The sequence below is a fragment of the Nyctereutes procyonoides genome, unplaced genomic scaffold (assembly GCF_905146905.1).
Source record: "Nyctereutes procyonoides isolate TBG_1078 unplaced genomic scaffold, NYPRO_anot_genome, whole genome shotgun sequence".
In the NCBI taxonomy this organism is placed as follows: domain Eukaryota; kingdom Metazoa; phylum Chordata; class Mammalia; order Carnivora; family Canidae; genus Nyctereutes; species Nyctereutes procyonoides.
The window spans coordinates 284997-308080 of NW_026575112.1; the positions used below are offsets into that span (position 1 = coordinate 284997).

Sequence of the window (23084 nt, forward strand, 5' to 3'; positions counted from 1 at the left end):
AAATACCATTTTAAATAAAATAAACAAGAGATTTAAAATTGGGGAAAGGTAAATTGATTGACTAGAGTACTTTTTTCATGATTTATATTCATCCACATCTTCCTTTAAAAAATCTCACATAGCGATTGCCTATCAATATATTTCTTATCTACTTACTTATCTATCACCTATTACCTATCCATTCATCTATCTCTATCATCTATCTTTCTATTATATCTTACTATCTTATCTATAATTTGAGTACTTATACGCCTAAAATATTTAGCATTTTGCATGTAATATCTCTTATTTTTTTCAGTAATCATGTGATATAGGTGTAATTGTATACAGTCTGAAAGAAGATAAATGAGTTTGCCCAAGTCAGTAAGTCAGTATGTGATAGCAACATATTTAAATCATTGGGTTAATGTTAACCACTTCTCTTTTGTACTACCTAAAATATATTAATTAAAATAAGTCAATAGAATATAGATAAGCCAAATTTTATTATTTTACTTCTAAAAATACACTCTTAAGTCTTTTTTTTTTTTAAGATTTTATTTATTTATTTGTGAGACACAGAGAGAGAGGCAAAGACACAGGCTGAGAGAGAAGCAGGCTCCTCACAAGGAGCCTGATGTGGGACTGGATCCCAGGACCAGGATCACGTCCTGGACTGAAGGCAAACACTCAACGCTGAGCCAACCAGGCATCCCACACTCTTAACGATTAAATGTAGAATATGGGAGAGAGTTCTATTCTATTACAGATATATTAATTCTTACAGAAGCACAATACAAGCTGAATAAAATGTATATATAACCAAACTAATGGAAATTGGATTTAGAAAACCATAATGTTCATATACATTTATCATTATATAGAGGAAATGAAAAAAGTGCTCCAGAGAGTGATAGATGATCATGGCTACAAACATTTTACATTTTATCCTTTCTCTATATATTGTGTATGAGAACTTATATAAAATTAGACATATATTTATATATACATGTATATACCAAGTAATTAAGTAATTGAATATTACACACATTATCTGTAGGTAAGCATTTGTATAATGACAAGTTAATAACAGAAATAACATAATTTATTCATTTGGGCCTCAGAGAACTTATGAAATCTTCTAACTGTTCTATTTAGGCAAGATGCAGTTTTCAGTGCTCTGGATCTCAGAGAAGATGATTCCACTAAGGGTGTTCCGTGCTGCTCATCAAGAGGCATCAGAATAGACCAGAGATCCCATTTAGGAGATCCAGAGATGCAATTTAAGAGCATCATCTTGAAGGTCAAGAGCATGGCATCATCTTGAAGGTAAACCCCTGCCTTATAATCTTTGCCAGTTCTCTGGTTATATCATAGTGCTGGTGTGGGTTAACTAAATAGTTAACAGGACAACTGATTTTAGAACTTCTTGTAATTTACTCCTTTTATATCTAAAAATGAAGAATTGAAAACAGAGCTTAAATTGAACTTTGCAAATTCCTTTCACTTGGCATTATCGTTCCTCATGCTGGTATCAACTTCCTATAGAGGTATGATGAAGACAACTGAAACTTTTGAGAGCATCGGTGCTTTTTCACATATTTCCTTGTGGGATAGAATCATATGTAGCCCTGAAATAAAGTCAAGAATCTAATCAAGCTTCTACTATTATAAATGAGGAGACTTTGAGGTGCATGGGTGGCTCAGTTGGTTAAGCATCTGCCTTGGGCTCAGGTCATGATATCTGGGTTCTGGGATAGAACCCCACATCAGGCTCCCTGCTTAGCGGGAAGTCTGCTTGTCCCTTTCCCTCTGACCCTTGCCCCTGCTCATGCTCACTCTCTCTCAAATAAATAAAATATTTAAAAATAAATAAATAAATGAGGTGACTTAGGTTCAGCAAAATAATGATTTATTCAATGACACAACTCTATACATGTTTGTATTTGTCTTTAATAAATACCAGATTGTCCTGTCCCTTCTAATCTCCTTATTTTTCCATCTCAGATTTCAAGACAAGGAATTACCAAATGGCCAAAGAGAATTTCACAGCTGTTACTGAATTTATTCTTTTGGGACTGACAGACCACCCTGACCTGAAAATTATACTTTTTGTGTTGTTCTTGGTGATTTATGCCATTACCTTGCTGGGGAATCTGGGTATGATCTTCATAATCCAAATAACTCCCAAGCTCCACACACCCATGTACTTTTTCCTCAGCTGCCTTTCATTTGTGGATGCCTGCTATTCATCTGTTATTGCACCGAAAATGCTGATCAGCTTCTTGGTTGTGAAGGAAACCATCTCATTCTCTGCCTGCATTGTGCAACATTTGTTTTTTGGGGTGTTTATCACCACAGAAGGCTTCTTGTTGTCAGTGATGGCATATGACCGTTATGTGGCCATTGTCAACCCTTTGCTTTACAATGTAGCCATGTCTAAGAGAACATGTGTAGGGTTGGTCATTGGGTCATTCATAGGTGGACTGATTAACTCATTGACACACACAGTAAGTTTAGGCAGATTGTCCTTCTGTGGGTCCAATGTTGTCAGCCACTTCTTTTGTGATGTTCCCCCACTGTTAAAACTGTCATGCTCTGATACTACCATGAATGAATTGTTGCTCTTAACTTTCTCTGGAGTCATTGCCATGGCCACCTTCTTGATTGTGATCATTTCCTACCTGTTTATTACTGTTGCTATTCTGAGGATCCGCTCAGCAGCAGGCAGACAGAAAGCCTTCTCCACCTGTGCCTCCCACCTGACTGCTGTGACCATATTCTATAGTACTTTAAGCTTTAGCTACATCCAGCCAAGTTCCCAGTATTCTGTGGAGCAGGAGAAGGTGGTGTCTGTGTTCTATACACTAGTGATTCCCATGTTAAACCCACTTATTTACAGTCTGAGGAACAAAGAGGTAAAGGCTGCTGTGAAAAGGGCCATCAAAATGACACATTTCACTTGTTAATTTCAAGTCCCTGCTAACCCTACAACAGTCCACCAGTCAGTTTTCTACATACTAACATTCACATGAATTCAATTAGCTTTAGTTTCTAAGGATAGTACAAACCATTTTATTCTGCATGCTCATTTTCACATGAAGAATCAAGGGTATGAAGTAGAAGTGGTTTAATTCATAACTTTATTTGAGAACAGATAATTTAAATCTCAGCTCACTTGACTATTGATATGTGCATCAATTTTAATAAAATAAGTTCAATAAAATTTATTTTTTCAATCTATGTAGAATTATAAATTTTCTGATAGTTGGAAAACTGAAAGAAAATATATGCATAAACTTTCGGAGATATAAAGAATTAGGGATTTTTCTAAGATACTTAAAAATCATTTGCTCAGAAAGTTAAGATAATTGTATACATTTTTCCTTTACTTTTAAGATTTGCATTAAATTTTAAATATTGGTAAATCTCCATGTTAACTAAAAATAAGTGTGTTATTCCAAATGGTATTTTCCAACTAGTATCTATTTGTCAACTCTTCTTCTTAGATATCAATGACCTTGGCAACAAAGATCCGTTGCAAGACAATGATACTATTAAAATCCTCAGCTTGCAATAAGGAGCTTGACCCTCCCCCCAAAAATCTATCTAAATAGATATATGTATAAAATGACTACATTTTAAAGTAGGAAAAATTCAACATTCTTGTCATATATATCTCCCTTCAAGATTCTAGTCCATGTTCTTTCATGATTAAAAAAACGTGCATCATTCTAAAAATCACATGATGGATATTAATATCTGCCTAGAGGTTTAGTGGATGGATTACTTGATTGTGAAACTTCATTACTTCCCACCATTTTAGAAATGCTAATCTGGGGGATCCCTGGGTGGCTCAGTGGTTTGGTGTCTGCCTTCTGCTCAGGTTGTGATCCTGGAGTCCCGGGATCAAGTCCCATGTTGGGCTCCCTGCATGGAGCCTGCTTCTCTCCCTGCCTGCTTCTCTCTCTGCCTGCATCTCTGCCTCTCTCTCTCTCTCTCTCTCTGTGTCTCTCATGAATAAATGAATAAAATCTTAAAAAAAAGAAATGCTAATCTGTTACCAAAAATGCTGTAAATAATATTATAATACATTTTAAAAATAAAAAGCATTTCTATTATGTTCAAGTGCCTATTAACTATGGATATCAGAGGAGACAACCTGAGGTGTTTAAAACTAATGAAAACGTTTTAAAGTAGCTAAACAGTTTCACATCTGTAAATTCATACTTGATGGTGACAACAGTCAATATGCTAAAAGCGTGACAAGATTTAAAAAAGGAAAAGTGATTTTTGTCTTTCCTATGAACAATGGCAGCAGCAAAGCTATTGTAAAAGTAGTTATTTTTGCATATTTGTTTTGTAAGACATGGGGCAGGAAAGTAGGTTAATTTCAAGGAAATGTGTTGTTCATTCACTTGGGATATAAGTCACATTCCATGAAGGTGTTGTCTCAAATAGAAAAACGATCTTCATCATTGTAATGCTAATGAGATTTGCTAGTATAATGTTTTTGTCTTTGAGAGAGCATGCACAAGTGGGGAAGGTAGGGGAGGGGCAGAGAAAGAGGGAGAAGCAGACTCCCCGCTGAGCAGGGAGCCTGATGTTGGCCTTTCAGGACTCAGGGATCATGACCTGAGCCAAAGGCAGACACTTAACCCCAACTGAGGCATCCAGGCACTCAGAATAGTGTGTGTTTAATTGAGGTAACACTCTGATTTCTGGGACAAGCAAACTTATATATGCATACAGATCTCCATATATAATCTTTATAAACTATAAAGAATTAATATAAAGAATAACAAAGATCAGTGGAAAAAAATAAATTTTTCGATACTCTTTTTATCTTTAAGGAATTATTTATTTATTTAAGAGTGAGAGCAAAAGAGAGGGAGAGAGGGATAGAGAGCATGTGAGCAGGGGTGGTTGCAGAGGGAGAGGGAAGGAGAGAATCTTAAGCAGCTTCCACAGTCAGCACAGAGCGTGACATGGGGCTTGTCTCAGGACCCTGGGATCATGACCTGACCTGAAACCAGGAGTTGGAAGCTCAACCAACTAAGCCACCCCGAGTCCCCTTCCTGTGCTCTCTTTAGATAACCTCAATCCTCATTTTTGTTTACAAAGAAATCTGGCACAGTCATTATTTTTAGTATATTCCTGAAAAGGGAAAGTTATAGATCCCTAATACTAATGAGTTCAGATGCATTAAAATTTAGAATTTTAATGTTTTGAACTTTTAGTTATTATATTGCAATTATCTCTTACCATTTTCCTTGAGCTCTCTTTGATGTGAACAGGTTAGGTATTTTTCTTGGTTCAGTATTTCTTACCTTACATTTCTTTATTCTTTATCTTTCAAATTTTCATGTCATTAAATTTAAATTTTTGTATTTATTCATGTATATTTTATCATACATATATGCTTATTCAAATATCTGAAATTGTCATTGACTTAAATCCATTTATTATTTGTTTTCTTCAGACATATGAATGCTTGCTTTGATGTCTAGTTAATAATATTCATGTAAGTACATTTTTTCCCTAAAATTCAATCCTAGGGTCTTTGTAGTCACCAATTTAATTGGTTTAATTTTTTAAGAATTATAAATTTGCTTCTGCTGTGTGCCAGAAGTATTCCTATGTTTATCCTGGAGTCTCCAGACCAACTCTGTTAGACATATTCTCATTTCCATGGTGAATCTTGTTTTATTGTCATGGCTTAAGAATCATAACTGCCCTTTTCGGCTCAAAATGTTTTGTTTACTTTATTCTCTTTCTTCATCAGCCTTTGAGGGTCTTTGGCTTTCATTTAGTGTAGCAATATTTTGAAATCTATGGTTCATCCAGGATGCAGTTATACTGTAACAAGGGTACCATTTTGGAGATCTTATCCAGTGTTCACTTAGAAGGGTAAGTCTTTCTACATGTTACCAACATTCCCCTCTGTATTTTTAAAAGTGCATATTAAACATTTTAAACTCCTGATTTGTTTCTCTCATTATGTCAGTGTTTTTCTTTTTCTATTAGAGGAAGTAGAGTTAGAAAGTTACCTTTTTATTTTTTATTCTTTAAAGATTTACTTATTATTTATTTGAGAGAGAGAGCACAAGCAGGGAGAGGTGCAGAAGGAGAGGGGGAGAAACAGACTCCCTGCTGAGCATGGAGCCCCATGTAGGGCCTGATCTCCATGACCCTGAGATCATGACCTGAGCTGAAACCAAGAGTCAGAATTTTAACTTACTGAGCCACCCAGGCACCCCAGAAAATTACCCTTTTTAGATATCTAGTTGCATTCTCCCAGAGAATGCTTTCCCTAGAGCCACCATCTTTATCTTGGACATAGGGACTCAAGTCCATACCTCAGCTTGATGTGTTATGAAGGGAAAGGTCTTCCTCAAGGCAAGAGAACCCCAGCTGTCATTTAACATCCCTTCCATGATGCTATCCATCTTGTTGCACTGAATGTCTCCCACAAAAAAAGACCCTTTTTAACTTTTCCCACTACACTTTTAAAAAGCTTATAGTCCTAAAGGTTAATGAGAAGAGAGAAAGGAGTATCAGAAAGAGGGAATATGCAGTGCTCGTCAACTGAGCCTTATATGTCATGCTTTTAATACACAACCTAAAGTTTACTACGGACCCCAAGGGCCAAACTGGATTGGCCTTGCCTCATATCAGAATCAGTATTAGTAAGTGAATCATAATTCTGCCAGGACATTTTTGAGGGGAGAAAATGAACAACTTAAATCTCTTCCTCAAAATAGTTCCTTACTGTGGTCTAATCCCTCTCACAACAGTGGGTTAGCATGTATTTCCCACAGCAAGACACAAATTCCTTTTGTCTAGCTAGATTTTCTGACAGGTGTTGCTCATTTATTCTTTCTTCCTGATCTCTTGCTTAGTACATTGCCAGGCAGTCAACTTACAACCCTGGTCTTTTGAGAAGGTGTCTTTTCTTTTCCTTTTTCCTTCTTCCTTTTAACCATTTGACAACCTTTATTTAAAACAACAACAACAACAAACATTTAAATATATTTATTGTCTTCCAGACACTTCATTTAAGAGACATTCTTTGTCATCGTGTTTTGCAACTGAATGGTGAGTTTGTATTTAATAGGATCTTTGCTGTGATAACCCTGGAGGCCAATTCCATTAGTGCTCCCAAGTGGTATCACTCAGACCACTGTATTTAATTTCTCAGCTAAAAGTTTCCTCACTTAGGCAGATAATAAAATTCAAACTTCCACCTATGTGAGAAAAGGCTGTGGTTACAGAGTCTCAGATGAGACATTTTTTCCTAACAAGATGCCAGGTCATGATGGGCAAGTTTATTTATAATTTGTGCTGATAAGCAGATTGATTTACTTAGGATTTGAATGAAATGCCGATCTTTCAAGGATGGTGGGTATATATTTGGGTTTTAGTGGAGTCCTCTATTGTTCATGGACCCAAAGGCTTAGAATCTTTTTAAACAGATTGAATCTCACTTATAAAGTTTTAAAGTTTTGCAAATGTCCCCAAAAGAGGCATGGTATTGGTGTTTATGTTTACTTTTGATTTTTTTTCTTTTTCTTCCTTTTGAGCCTATAACAATTCCATTTATTTATTTATGTGTTATCTACAAATGTTATGGTATGTTTTACTTTTTATGCAGCATTTCAATATATTCTCTTTGAAAGTATTTTTTGAGAAAAGTAGAGTTATATCTAGTTTTCCATTTGCTAGAAGCAGAAGTCCAACCATGTTTGCTTATTTGTTTTTGGCAATTTCTATCTTTCTGGTGACTAACACAATGTCTAGCTTTCTTTGGTCTTCAGGAGATACTTGTTAAATTGGGTGGCTGGGTGGCTCAGTTGGTTAAGTCCAACTCTTGATTATGGCTCAGGTCTTGATCTCAGAGTCCTAAGATCTAGCATCACATTGGACTCCATGCTCAGCAGGGTGTCTGCTTGGGATTCTCTTTCTCCTTCTTCCTCTACCCTCCCTTCCTGCTCTCTTGCTGCCTCTGTCTCAAAATAAAAAAATAAAAAATATATTTAAAAAGAAATATTTGTTAAATGAATGAAAATATTGTTGAAGCTGAATATAACGTATTATAGGAGTAAGACATGGCCATCTACCAGTCATTATATAAAATGAAGAATTAAACTCTGAACAGAAGTGTGTCGATACTGCTTCTTAACGTTTTAGATACAATAGCCAGTCAGCTGGATTCTACTGATGCAATTTTTCCTTGCTAAGGATTGGCCCAGTCCATATCTTAATGAAATGTTATCCAGCAGATGCAAATTATTTATAATCAATATTTCTATTTTCTTGTCCTTGGTTCTCTGTTCCTTTCCACTCTTTGTAACATTTTTCACTTTAGACATCTTAGAGAAACTAATCCCATTGGGATATCTTGAGAGAATCCCCTGAGAAACAAGAATGCAATCAAAAGTATAATTTGTTATTGTTGTTTCAGTGTAATCAGTATCTGAACTATAGGGATTCTGTCCTAATTAGGACAAGAAAATACTATTTATTTGCACATATACTTGTCCCTTCTTTCAAATATGTCCTCTATGAGGGAATTAAAGATAAAGACCAATTTCTTTTTTCTATTATGTTTGTTTTGTAATGCATTACTTGATATATTTTTTTAACCTAGAATTATCTTCAGTTATCTATCATTATAATATTGATCATTCTGAATCACAGAGAAAATGTTAACTGATTTGATTTCTAAGAAGAGAGTAAGAATCAATGGAGATATATCTGAACATTCTAAATAAACTAATATCCTAAACCTTTTCTCATCTTGGTAAGATAAATTCAATTATTTTAATATCTTTCTTTTTAAACATTTTTTACTATTTACCATTATTTCTGCAGATCATTCAAAATTTTAATTGTGACAGAATATTATCAATGTTTTGATTCTTAATGTTCATGTACGTCAACATGTATATCATTTTATATAACTCAATTTACAGATTTGATATCTATCACCTTTTGCTATTAAAGATATAGTTTTATATTTGGGTCATTAATTTAATTTCTGATTCCTTTTAAATATGCTTTTCCCAAATTATAGTTTATAATAAAATTCATATTTGTAAGTGATCTTCCTTTATTAGCAAAATAATTTCAGTTAATACTCTAAGAGTAGCAGGAGAAAGGAGAGGTATAAGATCTATGAAAATGCAGTTTTGAAATACTCAAACATCATTTGTTGTACCTGCTCTTCCATACTGTCAAATGTGATGGTAATCTTTAAAAAGCATGTCAGAGATCATGAAAAAATATAGTTTAAAAAAATCTCACACTTAACAAGACTAGTTTATAAACAATAACCCGAGTTCACTTATTATTATAAAATAAATAAATATCATTACCACTTAAGCATTGCAGACATGTTTCAAAATAGAACTATAGAATTACAGTGTTTATGAAGTTTAATAATGTTTACAAAGTCACAAAGTTTAACAGAGATCACCAGGAACCAAAAGATATTGTATACTAAATGTACATCATTGTGTATGTTCAATCATCCAATGAAATTTGTATTTTTAGAAAGCTTTAAATAGTTTAAATTATTTATAACAGAATGAAGGACATGGAGAGGTATCGCAGAGCATTTGGTGATACTCACCAGAGTATGGAGAGGTATATATATGTATAATATATATATATGAATATATATATTCACATGTATATTATTATATATGTTCATATTCTGAATTAGTGTTTTGAAATTTCTATTTGAGATCTCAGAAAAAGGAGGAAGCCTCCATTTGGTCCACATATGCAAGTGTCCTCAATCTCAAGTTAGTGACCTTCCTGAGTTGCTCTTCTACCATGGTCATGAGGAAGACCGTTCCAAAGCAGGAACCCTGGCTATTTTTAATAGGTATCATGAAAGTGACAGGCTTTTATTTCATGAGTTTCATGAATTTCAGAGTTAAGTGTTGCCACTGAATGTCTCCCATGGTCACTGAAGCCAGAATTCTTGGTATTTTTAAATGGCATTATTATAGATAATTGAGCCATCTTACTTTATGAAAGTAGCCACTTTGCTGTCTATACCTATAGATCAATTCTATATATAACTTCAAAATAAATATGTTGCTCAAAAACACACTAAAGATCAGAAGAGGATTTCATTGAATAATACTTGTACTCATGGTCTGTCTTATGCACACTATTGATTTCAGGTGCTGTTAGTGTTTTCTTAGTGCTAATACAACTTTGCTACTGAGGTAGATGTTTTAGAGACAGATTGAAGCTGTGACAGCTAAACCATTTTTAAAATATAGGCATGTGAAACAACACCACTGGAAAGAAAATTAAAGGCAGTCTAGTTCACTTGTTAATTTTATTGATGAGGAAGTTCAGATTCAAGGAAGGGATATTATTTATCCAAACATTTTATCCAAATTAATTGTCCAAATTTGATCTTTATATATAGCTATATCTATATTTCCCTAATAAACTGTAATTCCTGTATCTTTTTTTTATTTTTTTTAATTTTTTATTTATTTATGATAGAGAGAGAGAGAGAGAGAGAGAGAGAGAGAGAGAGAGAGGCAGAGACACAGACAGAGGGAGAAGCAGGCTCCATGCACCGGGAGCCTGATGTGGGATTCGATCCCGGGTCTCCAGGATCGCGCCCTGGGCCAAAGGCAGGCGCTAAACCACTGCGCCCCCCAGGGATCCCTTCCTGTATCTTTTTTACAGTAGCTTTTATGAGAAGAAACAAACAAATGGCTGAAGAGAATTATACAACTGTTACTGAATTTATTCTTTTGGGACTGACGGACCTCACTGACCTGAAAATTATACTTTTTGTGTTATTCTTGGTGATTTATACCATTACCTTATTGGCAAATATTGGTATGATCTTCATAATCCAAATAACTCCCAAGCTCCACATACCCATGTACCTTTTCCTCAGCTGCCTTTCATTTGTAGATACCTGCTATTCATCTGCAATTGCACCAAAAATGTTGGTCAACCTAGTTGTGAAGGGAACCATTACTTTCTCTGCTTGTATGGTACAACATTTGTGTTTTGGGGTGTTTGTCACCACAGAAGGCTTCTTGTTGTCAGTGATGGCATACGACCGTTATGTGGCCATTGTCAACCCTTTGCTTTACAGTGTAGCCATGTCTAAGAGAACATGTGTAGGGTTGGTCACTGGATCTTGGATATGTGGAATAATTAACTCATTAATACACACAATAAGCTTAGGCAGACTGTCCTTCCGTGGGTCCAATGTTGTTAACCACTTCTTCTGTGAGATTCCCTCACTCCTAAAGCTATCATGTTCTGATACTACCATGAATGAATTGTTGCTCTTAACTTTCTCTGGAGTCATTGCCATGACCACCTTCTTGATTGTGATCATTTCCTACGTGTTTATTACTGTTGCTACTCTGAGGATTCGTTCAGCAGCAGGCAGACAGGAAGCCTTCTCCACCTGTGCCTCCCACCTGACTGCTGTGACCATATTCTATGGTACTTTAAGCTTTAGCTACATCCAGCCAAGTTCCCAGTATTCTGTGGAGCAGGAGAAGGTGGTGTCTATGTTCTATACACTAGTGATTCCCATGTTAAACCCACTTATTTACAGTCTGAGGAACAAAGAGGTAAAGGCTGCTGTGAAAACGGCCATCGAAATGACACATTTCCCTTGTTAATTTCAAGTCCCTGATAACCCTACAACAGTGTCTGCCAGTCAGTTCTTACTTCTGACAATTTCATGAATGTTAAAGCTTTTAAAGATTGTACAGATCTTTTCATTCTACACACTTATTTGTCATATATGGAGGTAAGCAGAAAAGGCAAGTTATTTAATTCATATAGTTGCATCACAAAAACAGTAACCTATCATATAAATCCTCTATTCTAGGATGTAAATCATTGAATCAATGCAAAATACAGTATTATATTTCTATTTTTCCATGGTTTAGAGAAAATAATTATATAATAACACTTGCAATTAAGAACATAAAAATGGGGTAGTTACTAAAAATAATTTTTTCTCAAAATTCCCAGAATATAGATATAATTGTATAGCTGAATCTTGCCTTTGTTGGCTTATATTTTAATCTAAAGAGGGATTGTGATATTCTGACTTGTAATAAGAAATATATATTTGGTCTTTATCCAACATCTGGCACAGAGCTTCAAAAATTCTTGGAATTTGGCAAGTGGTAAAGAGAAAAAAAGATGTCGATGAGGTAACTTTTGGAAAGTACCTCAGGTTGGGGGCTGTTGCCCGAGGAACTGACCTTGAATACATGGATGAAGATTTCAGTTCTACCACCTGATTTCTGGGGATGGAAGAGGGGCTGGAGATCAAATCAATTAACAATGGCCAGCGATTTAAGTAATCTTGCTGTGCAATGAAGCCTCCATAAATACTCAAAAGGAATGGGTTTAGAAACCTTCAAGATTGGTGAACCAGAACACTTCCAAAGTGACTGTCCCAGCCAGGCCTCAAATTCAATGAAGACAGAAGCTCCATTCTTCTGGATCTTACTCTTTGTAGCTCTTTATCACGCTGTTGATTTGTATCCTTTGACATTCTTTGTAATATACCAGTAATCTAGTGAGTAAACTGGTTACCTGAGTTCTGATAGTTGCTATAGCAAATGTATCAAGGCAAGGAATTGGGTCACTGAAACCTCTAGTTTGGACTCAGTTGGTCAGAAGCACAAATAACAACCTGGTCTTGGGTTGAGTTGAATTGTAAGTGGACATTTCTTACCACTAACATCAACAGAATTGGACTGAAGAGGGAGATCTCTCAGGCTGCCTGGGCAATGTCAGAAGCCTTCAGTTCTGACCACTAAGATGTAATGTTCTGGCTGAAAATTACATAAAGATTTAACTGTGGATAAAAATGTGGGAAAACCACACACACACACACACACACACACACACACACACTGGAGTTTGGATATAGAATCATTCCACCTCAGCTTTTTCAAACACTTGTTATTTGATCCGTATTTCCTGCTTTTCTAGGTCTTAATCTCTGAAGAGGGAGCATGGTTGCCCTCTGAGTACTTTTGAGATTATAACAGGAGCTTCAAGATTTCTACTTCAAATGTTTCAGTTCTAGTTTTAAAGAGTAATTTCTTAAAGAGTAATTTTGCAGTAAAATTTAAGACCTTCTTTCCTTTTAAGTCTCCTGTTCAAGATTTATTATTATTATTATTTAAGGATTTATTTATTTCTTCATGAGAGACACAGAAAGAGAGGCAGAGACATAGGCAGAGGGAAAGCAGACTCCTTATGGAGAGCTTGATGCAGAATTTGATCCCAGGACATCAGGATCATAACCTGAACCAAAGGCAGACACTCAACCACTGAGCCACTCAGGCGTCCCTCTTGTTCAAGATCTAAAACAAAAAATGCCAAGAACATACACTGAAAACTTATCATTTACAAAAATTCCATTGAATACATTTAAAAATCAGACTATGTAAACTAACACAAACTTATTGCCTTAATTCTGTAAGTACTCAGTGACTCATTAGTTTTCCTTTTTTTAGTAATGCCAACCTTTACCATTAGCAAACAGAAATAAATTTGAGGGAAACATATTTGCATTAACATTAAACTAAATTGAATTAAATACATTTTTTTCTGTATATTTGAACTGTTAAGGTCAGTAGACACAATCTGGGATTCTCAAATCCTGTGAGTCAGTTGAAGAAATATTCAAGATTTTACCGTAGCTGGTTTATAATGCACAGGCCAAGCATATTCAATTGATCAAAAATTTCTCTATGTGAAAAGGAAAAGGCAGTTTTAGACATTCTTGTGATAAAAATACAGTTGTAAAATGACTGTATTTACAAATAGATTTGGAATATATATGATATGGATAGGAATCAATTTAAAATATTTATGGCTAATGCCATAAAATGACTTCCAACAATAAAATAAGTTATCATAATTATATTATTAATAATGCATGTCAATATATATACAGAATACATGCATAACTCATTTTATTGTGCTTTACTTTATTGCACTTCACAGATGTTGTTTTTTGTTTTTTGTTGTTTTTTTACAAATGGAAAGTTTGTGGCAACTCTGCATCAAGCAAGTGTATTAGCACCAATATTCCAATAGCATTTGCTCAAGGCTTAACTGACTAAACCATCCAGGAGCCCTTGGATTATATTTTATATTGTCTGTTTAACTGGCTTTCTCTGACAATGTACCAGCAGGGGGGACGAGGGAACTGCCTCATGACTGCCACATGGAGAAAGCAGTCCAGATTCCCGACTTGGTTTCTGTTGACACCTCTGGTTTTCAGTAGCTCTTTCAATGGTTGATTCATGAAGTGTCTTTTCATTTGGTTAGTAGACATTCCTGAGTCATACCTTGTTCCTTTTATTTGTCTTGGACTCTTGGTTTTGGCTCAGGTCTTGATCTCAGGGTCCTGCATCGGGCTCCATGTTCAAGATTCTCTCTCTCTCCCTCTGCTTCTCTCCCTCCACACACTCTTTCTGTCTCTCTAAAAAATAAAATAAAATCCAATGTCTTATAATATAAAAATGTTCATGTTTCAGATCTGTAAAAGACACCAGACACGAAGGTCCAAATATTGTATAAGTACATTTCCATGAAATGTCCCAATGGATGAAATCATAGAGGTAGGAAAGAAATTGTTGTTGCATGAGGCTGGGGTTTGGAGGTGTTGACAGGAAGTGAGGACTAACTACTAGGAGACAAAAGATCTCTTTTTGGGGTAATGAAAATTTCCTAAAATTGATTGTGGTGTTGGTTGTACAATTCTATGAATATATTGTAATCATTGAATTGTACACTCATAATGGGTGAATGATATCACTTGTAAACTATATCTCAATAAAACTGCTATAAAAATAAACAGCAACGGGAAAAAAAAGTCAACTTATGTGACTATTAGTAGATCTGAAATCAGGAGGTTAATCTATATAATTCACCCTCCAAGAGAGAGAAACCACATTTATTTAATAGGTATTAAGTTCTTTATGGCTAGACAAAAATATGTGAAGTTTAATGACTGAAAAAAATAAAGCCCTGAAAGATGCCTTTGTATTATTCTATTTCTAAATCACTGTTTTGGAAATAAGTCTATAATTTCTATGGAATCAATGTGCATGCACTGTGACGGCCAAGGGAAAATTCTATGAAGAAGTAAGTTTTTAAAATACCAATATTCTCTATGCAGAATAAAAACTGAATTTTTCCTTTTTCTACTCTATGGTTAATTGATTTCTATTATTCTGAGTTATAGAGCAATATATTGAGCTATGAATTATATAAATAGGCAGATCCCTCTGACCATATGTCTTGCTATTCTTTCATGAATTATGTCATGTAAGTTTGTGGGGATTTAGAGATGATCATACAAAATATTTTAATCCTTATCATCAAGGAGACAATAAAGACTATAAATATAACAATAACTTCTGCTCAAATATGACACAGTAAGGAATGGGAAGGCGTGCCTTAATAGTTCTAGGATGTATCACTCACACATCCTAGAAATTTGAATAGACTTCCTCCTGTAACATGACTTCTGGGACTTCTCTACCTCACAGCATTTCTATTCAGCTCTCCAATAGTTCCTTTTTCTCCAGGGAATTTTGAGATGCATGTGGTACCAGCATTTCCCATAGCCTTCTTCTTTCCCAATGGTGCCCTTCTCTAATTAAGAAATCATAAGCAGATGCAATTTGACATCTGGGAATATTACGATTATTGTGGGTTATTAAATATTTGATGAATCACAGATCATTCCTTACTCTAAATATATAAATATTTATCTAAATAAATACCTTAACTTTGATACTTAACCTTATCAATCTGTATTCTCTCTCATATTTTCAGGAGCTCTTTCTTTCAATGACAACCTATAGGTTGATTAATAAAGTTTTTTATGAGGTTGATAGAATTATAACTTGTTCTTTTTAGTTGTGTAATCACTCTGGTGGGCAGCCTTTGGAGGCTTACATGAATCAGGGCAATATTCAATATATTGCACTTCTTTGGGGAGGTGCTTTTCACATCTTAGCCTAAATAAATTGTACACTCTAAAATAACATGGTGGCCAACCTTCATAATGGCATGTGATGCTCTGCCTTTTGCCACTGTGTCATGCATGTAATGGGTCACTCAATAAATATTGGCTCAACAAATAGGGCTTCGTTTTTTTTTTTTTTTTTAAAGTTATGGACTGTTGAGCTTCATGGCTTTCACCAGCTCCACAGCACAACAGTATCAGAGTAAATATATTCTTACGTTCTTAAGTTAATTTCCCAAATTGCTGAAGCTCAGAAGAAATTTCTGCAAAGTTTAAGGAGCAGAAGGTGATGGGAATAAATATTCCCCTTACAGGTCTATGTTTTTGGGGATGGGAGGAAAGAATATCTATCTCTTATGGTGTTCCCAGCAGAATTCTTACTACAAATCATTAGCAATAGATTTTTGGCATTTTTTGGGAATTCTGCTTCTCCTTACCCTTCATTTCTCAAAGGTAGCCAAACATCTTAGAACAGAAATCATTTCTTAAAATAGAAACCACCTTGTTTGTTTATTTTTTGGATGTTTCTGACAACTTAATGATATTTCTTGTCCCTCCTCCAATTTATTACAGATTTATTCAGGCTTTGTCCTGCATTCTCTTTGTTATGGTGTTCTGTTTGAGTGAAATCACTCATATAAAGTGCCTGATTAGTTCATTACTGTGAGTCAATTTATTTATTTTTAATTAACTAATTTTATCTTCCTCAAATTCTTTTTTGGTGCAGACATACACGGCTTTCACTATTTTATGAATCTGTTGTTCCTCCTCTTCTAATCTGACGTCTGCCAAAGTGAAATTTGACTCTCTGTCATCTCCGGGATGACATCAGTGCAGCATAAAAGTGACATTAAGAGACAATATAGGGTATTTCTTAAAGGCATGAGGTCCCGAGTATGAACTAGATCACCTGGTTTTGAAACCTAGTTCTAATACCTAATTCATTGGTGTGTGCTCTGACAAGTTAACCTTTCTGAATCACCATTTTATATTAAAAATTAAATTTTTTAATTTTTTAAAATTTAAATTTAAATTTTTAAAATCTCAGATAGCTGTTGTGAGGAAGATTAATCCAGACATGAAGGATGCCTGTCATATGGTACCCAAAAATGAGATATTATTACCTAGTGGTCTTTATGACCATCACAAAGATTCTTTTTAATACATCAACAGTTTGATAATATTTATACTTACACAACACTATATCATTTTTTCTTATTTTGAGAGTTTATTTTTTTAGGAAGTTTTAGGTTCACTGCAAATTTAAGAAGAAGGTACAGAGATTTTCCATGTGTTCTCTGCCCCAACAAATGCATAGTCCCCACATTTCATTATTCACATTCCCCACTAGAGTGGTAGATTTGTTACAATCGATGAACCTACACTGTTACATCATTTTCACTGAAACTCCATCATTTACATCAGTGTTCCTCCTTGGGGTTGTACTTCCTATTGCTTTGGACAAATATATAATCACTTGTGTCCACCATTTTCATTTCACACAAAGCATTTTAATACCCTAAAAATTTTCTTCATTCCTCCATTCATCCCCTCTTCTGCTCTAACTGCTGCCAACCACTGGTCTTTGTACTATCTCCATAGTTTTTCCTTTTTCAGAGTGTAGCATAGTTGGAATTATACTGTATGCACCATATCTTTTCATGGCTTGGTAGCTCCTTTCTTTTTACTGCTGAATACTATTTCATTGTCTGGATGTCTCCTAGTTTACTGACCCATACACCAACTGAGGGCATCTTGGTTATTTTGCATCATGCACTTTTAAAATTATATTCAAATGATTTCCTTTACTAAATGTTCATTGGCTAAACAGAGAATTTTATTGCATGATGGTCAACAAAGCAAATATTATGAATTATAAATAATGTTGGTAAAATCCCAGAACTATCAAGAATAAAAATAAGCAAAGGGGAAACAAAAAATAAAAATAAGTACATGGGAAAATGTGGAGTGACATAGAGCACCTATGCACAAAAGGCAAGATCAGTATGTCTTTACCACGTATCAGTCCTCATTTGCCTTAGAAATGTGGCATAGTGCAGACAACAGGATTATTTTCCTTGGCTTCTCATAAGAAGGACAATCAACTGATGCAATTAAAAGATGACAGTCAATTAAAATGTAGTATACAATCAATATTGATAAATATTTGGAAACATCAATCTGAGGAAAGAGAGGCAATGCAATTAATGCATTGTAAAATAGTCCTCTTACCCAAGGATACAAAAAAAAAACTGGGACATAATTTTTAAACACAGATAATTACTCAATTTTAAAAAGCTAGGGGGGATCCCTGGGTGGCGCAGTGGTTTAGCGCTGGTCTTTGGCCCAGGGCGTGATCCTGGAGACCCGGGATCGAATCCCACGTCAGGCTCCTGGTGCATGGAGCCTGCTTCTCCCTCTGCCTGTGTCTCTGCCTCTCTCTCTCTCTCTCTCTCTCTCTCTGTGACTGTCATAAATAAAAAAAAATTAAAAAAAATAAAAAGCTAGGGAAATATTATAATATCCCAAACCAAAGAGCCAGTTATTAAAAAAGAACGAGATTACCTGGATGGCTCAATGGGTTAAGCATATGACTTTTTGTTTTGGCTCATGTCATGATCTCATGGGTCATGAGATCAAGCCCCACATCTGCTTCCATGCTTAGTGGGGAGTCTGCTTGAAGATTCTCTCCCTCTGTTCCTCTGCCCTTCAAATAAATAAATAAATATTTTTTTTTTAAAAAAAAGAAAGAACAACTAGTTGAGGAAAAAGCACAAACTGGGGAGTCCTTAGAATATTACCCTAATTTGAATATCATCTGATATCAACAAAATGGACTTTCTGGAGATAAACCAGATGCCAGTCAGATTGCTGGATTACAAAGTATGTTCAGCCAGTAGACTCATACATTGATGAGGAAAAAATATGATCTCAATGCTTATAATAAGGGTGTTTGAACAAGCTAGTATGACTTTAATCATTAGGTATCACAGAAACAACCAGTATGAACTATACTTCTAAGACATACCAGGAAGAGTATGAAGGCTAAAACAGAAGGAAAGGATTTACACATTCACACACACTCATAAAAGGAGACTGCAATTTTATTCCAATAGGTAAGGAAAAACACCAGAATCCTTGACAGATTTGTGTGTGTGTGTGTGTGTGTGTGTGTGTGTGTGTGTACAGCCATCTAACACAGTCCACTGTATTACAATATTTACTTGATTTATGTATTCCACTTGATATATGTATATTTCTCTCTGAAGAAAGGCAATTCTTATAGAAAGGCATCTTTTTGCTATTTTGTTGACAAAACAATATACAGCAGTTAGAAGTACTTAGCATACATAAGACAATCTATAATATAAAATATGTGTTGAACTCATTTGTGTTTGCTATTTTCCTTGAAGGCACATGGAACAAGTGCCATAACCTAGTTTATTCAAGTCCATAACCTAGTTTATAGGAATCATATTCAGACAGTGAATTTTAAGAAAAGATATTACATATTTTTTTCCACATTCTTTGTCTTGCATATTTTACATCTTTGTTCCTCAAGCTATAGATCAAGGGATTCAGCATGGGGATAACGAGGGTGTAAAATATGGACGCCACTTTATCAGTGTCAAAGGAATGACTGGACTCAGGTTGCACATACATAAATATCAAAGTCCCATAGAACGCTGTGGCCACTGTCAGGTGGGACCCACAGGTGGAAAAAGCCTTGAGCCTACCCTCAGCTGAGTTCATCTTGATGATGGCTACTAGGATCAGTAGGTAAGACACAAGAACTACCAGAAGGGATGAAATCAAATCAAAACCAGCTAAGATAAGAATAATCATTTCAGTTTCATGTGTATTTGAGCAGAGCAAAGACAATAAGGGGAGACTGTCACAGTAGAAATGACTGATGACATTGTAGCCACAGAAGGATAAATTAAAAATCTTTATGGTGACTATAAGAGACACAAATGTGCTGTAGAGATAGGGGATTGCCACCAGCACCTGACACACCCTTTGTGACATGATGATGGGGTAGAGCAGAGGGTTGCAGATGGCCACATAGCGGTCATAGGACATAGCTGTTAGAATAAAAAGTTCACTAACAATGAATACAAGAAAGAAGGCTAGTTGTACAGCACAAAAATAATAGGAGATTGTATTTTGATCCACAATAAAATTTACTAACATTTTGGGTCCCACAGTTGTTGAATAACCAAGATCAGTGAAGGCCAGGTGTCTGAGGAAGAAGTACATGGGTGTTTGTAGTCTGGTGTCCACCTTGGTGAGGATGATCATGCCCAGGTTGCCCACCACAGAGATCAAATAGATGATGAGGAAGAGCCCAAATAGTGGAGCCTGCAGCTCAGGTTTGTCTGTGATTCCCATGAGAATGAACTCATTGAGCACTGTTAGATTTTGAGTTTCCATGCAAGTTTATCAGGACACCTATTCTGGATAAAGACATCCACATGGTCAACAGATTTCATGTATTATCACCTGAATGATTTTTAGTATGCAAACCTAGTATAAGTAAAATACATCCAAACTTTCCAATTTCAGATATTTGAACATAAACCCATCTCCCACAAAGACTAATATACATAAACAAAAATAGTCAGTGGTTCTCAACTGGAAGTGATTTTACTAACCAAATAACACTTTATCAATGTCTAGAAGACATTTTAGTTGTTACAACCAGAAGGCCGGGTTCTACTGGTTTATGATGGTTAGAGGTCAGTTATGTTTCTAAACATCCTACAAGACCCAATATATTCAGTCCAAAATATCAATCGTGCCAAGTTTGAGAAACCAAGATGGTATTGATAGATCAATAATCTAGATGAAGAGAAAGAGAGAGAAATGAATACATAGGTAGACACATCTATGTATGTAAATAAAGATACAGATATAGACATAAATATATATATAGGAAAAATTTTAAAAAATCAAAACACTTAAAAATTCGGGTATAATACACAAACTATACTGTGTCATATCTTAAAGTTTTCTATTAGTCATTTGTGTAATTGCAATTACACAGTGACACTTATAAATTGCATTTAATAATATGACTTAATACATATTTCAATATATAATAAATTATATTATACAATTATGTAATGATTACAAAAAAATTAAAGCTACAGAGTCCAAAAATATACACTACTTCAGCACATAGTCCTATAAAATCTTTTACACCCACAGGTGATATAGACTGAAACAGTTGACACACCTGACAGATATTGCACAAGTGAATTAATAAGAAAACTATCACAGATTGCAGTTGAGAATCATTCATCTTTATTGCGTAAATATATAAGATATATTTATATAGATATAGTCTTTGTTATACCTTTATTTATGGCATATATGAGGGTCACTTTGGGCCAATAATTTACTTATCTGAATCTCTTTATTCTCATATACAAAACAATACTTCCTCACATAGGGCAATTAAGAGAGATGAATGAAGGTCAAATGATTCAGCATGCCTGGAAATCATGTATATAGTGGGTTTTTTGTTTTTGTTTTTTGTTTTAATGATGATAGTAATCTATCTCAATGCAGATTTATTTACATATTTGTATGTAAATTCTTATGGACTGTGACATAACTTCTTTATTCAGGCTATGATGATGAACAGGTAAGGAATAGGTCAAGTAAGATGGAATGCAACTTAATGCAGGTGCTACCCCTGACCCCTTTTCCATAACTAACTTGAACCATCAATGTGCTATTCTTTTAATTATTTATCTTTTAATATTCTTAACTATTTTTTTAAAAAAATACTATAAGTTTATTTGTATATAACTTTTCTTAGAACATTAATTTTCCCTAGGGGTATTTTCATTATAATTGACATGTACTAATGTGTACGTGACAAATCTAATATACTTCATCATGCAATAACCCAGGAGAGAATGAGGAAGTCTACACAAATTGGGAGAATGAGGGTGGCTCCAGTGGTTAAGTGTTTTGATTAGAGGGTTCCGAGATCAAGCCCCCCGTCCAGCTCCTGGCTTAATGTGGAGTCTGGTTGTCCTTTTCCCCCTGCACCTCCCCTAGCTCCTGCTCTCTCTCTCTCTCAAATAAATAAATAAAATATTTTAAGAAATTGGGAGAATGAGCAGTCACTGGCATTGCTTTCGTATGTATATGAATATGATAAAGATTCATTTAAAAATTCCTTTGGGTAAAGAGATACTGTACTTTAAAAACCATTTAAAGTCACTATATTAGACAATACCATAGAGGTGAAATAAAATACACTAAAGATGAGATATTCATGGATTCTTGATATTACTTTAAATTCTTCTATACTTAAGGGCCACAGGAACTTCTCCAAATTATAATATAATACAGAATGCAGATATAGATTATGATCAAATAAAAATATATCTGACTATCCCTAATAATATACAGATTATACCACTAAGAAGTGGATGGCAGATTAAGGCAAGAGAATTATTAAATATAAAATATCCAAGCATGAAGCCTTCCTTAAGAAAAAAAGAAATAGAAGTGATACTGGTTACAATGAAAACTCATGGTTATGTTAGGAGATAATAGGGACATTATAATATACTTACATTACATAGTCACAGCAGTCTCCGTGCCACAAAAAAATAGAAATATACAATTTAATATATTAAATATAAGAGTGATTACATAAAATTTTCATTTAACTCACTTAAAATACTGCTTCTAATGTTGTGACCTCCTGATCACCTACCCTGCCTTGATGCGTGCAACTTTCTTATATTAGAAAGATGGAAAAGTGTATCAGTAGATAGTAATTTTAGAAAAGTATCTTCAGGGATGCCTGGGTGGCTCAGCACGTTGAACGTCTGCCTTTAGCTCAGGATGTGATCCCAGGTAGGGGATCAAGTCCCACACCAGGCTTCCTGTGAGGAGCCTGCTTCTCCCTCTGCCTATGTCTCTGCCTCTCTCTCTCTCTGTGTGTCTCTCATGAATAAATAAATAAAATATTTTTAAAGCTTGTCTTTAGCAAATGCAACAAGAAGTG

General features: G+C 34.9%; 3 protein-coding genes across 3 annotated transcripts; 2 read left to right on the plus strand and 1 right to left on the minus strand.

The window, feature by feature from the left end:
* Window positions 1-2009: 2009 nt before the first annotated feature.
* On the plus strand, window positions 2010-2948 carry LOC129514880 (olfactory receptor 1052-like). The gene has a single exon (XM_055333573.1). The coding sequence runs from the start codon at window positions 2010-2012 to the stop codon at window positions 2946-2948; it is 939 nt and encodes a 312-aa protein (XP_055189548.1).
* Window positions 2949-10724: 7776 nt separating this feature from the next.
* LOC129514886 (olfactory receptor 5J2-like) lies at window positions 10725-11660 on the plus strand. The gene has a single exon (XM_055333579.1). It carries the CDS (start codon window positions 10725-10727, stop codon window positions 11658-11660), a length of 936 nt encoding a protein of 311 aa, XP_055189554.1.
* Window positions 11661-19543: 7883 nt separating this feature from the next.
* Window positions 19544-20485, minus strand: LOC129514928 (olfactory receptor 8K3-like). Its single transcript, XM_055333619.1, has one exon. It carries the CDS (start codon window positions 20483-20485, stop codon window positions 19544-19546), a length of 942 nt encoding a protein of 313 aa, XP_055189594.1.
* Window positions 20486-23084: the final 2599 nt, after the last annotated feature.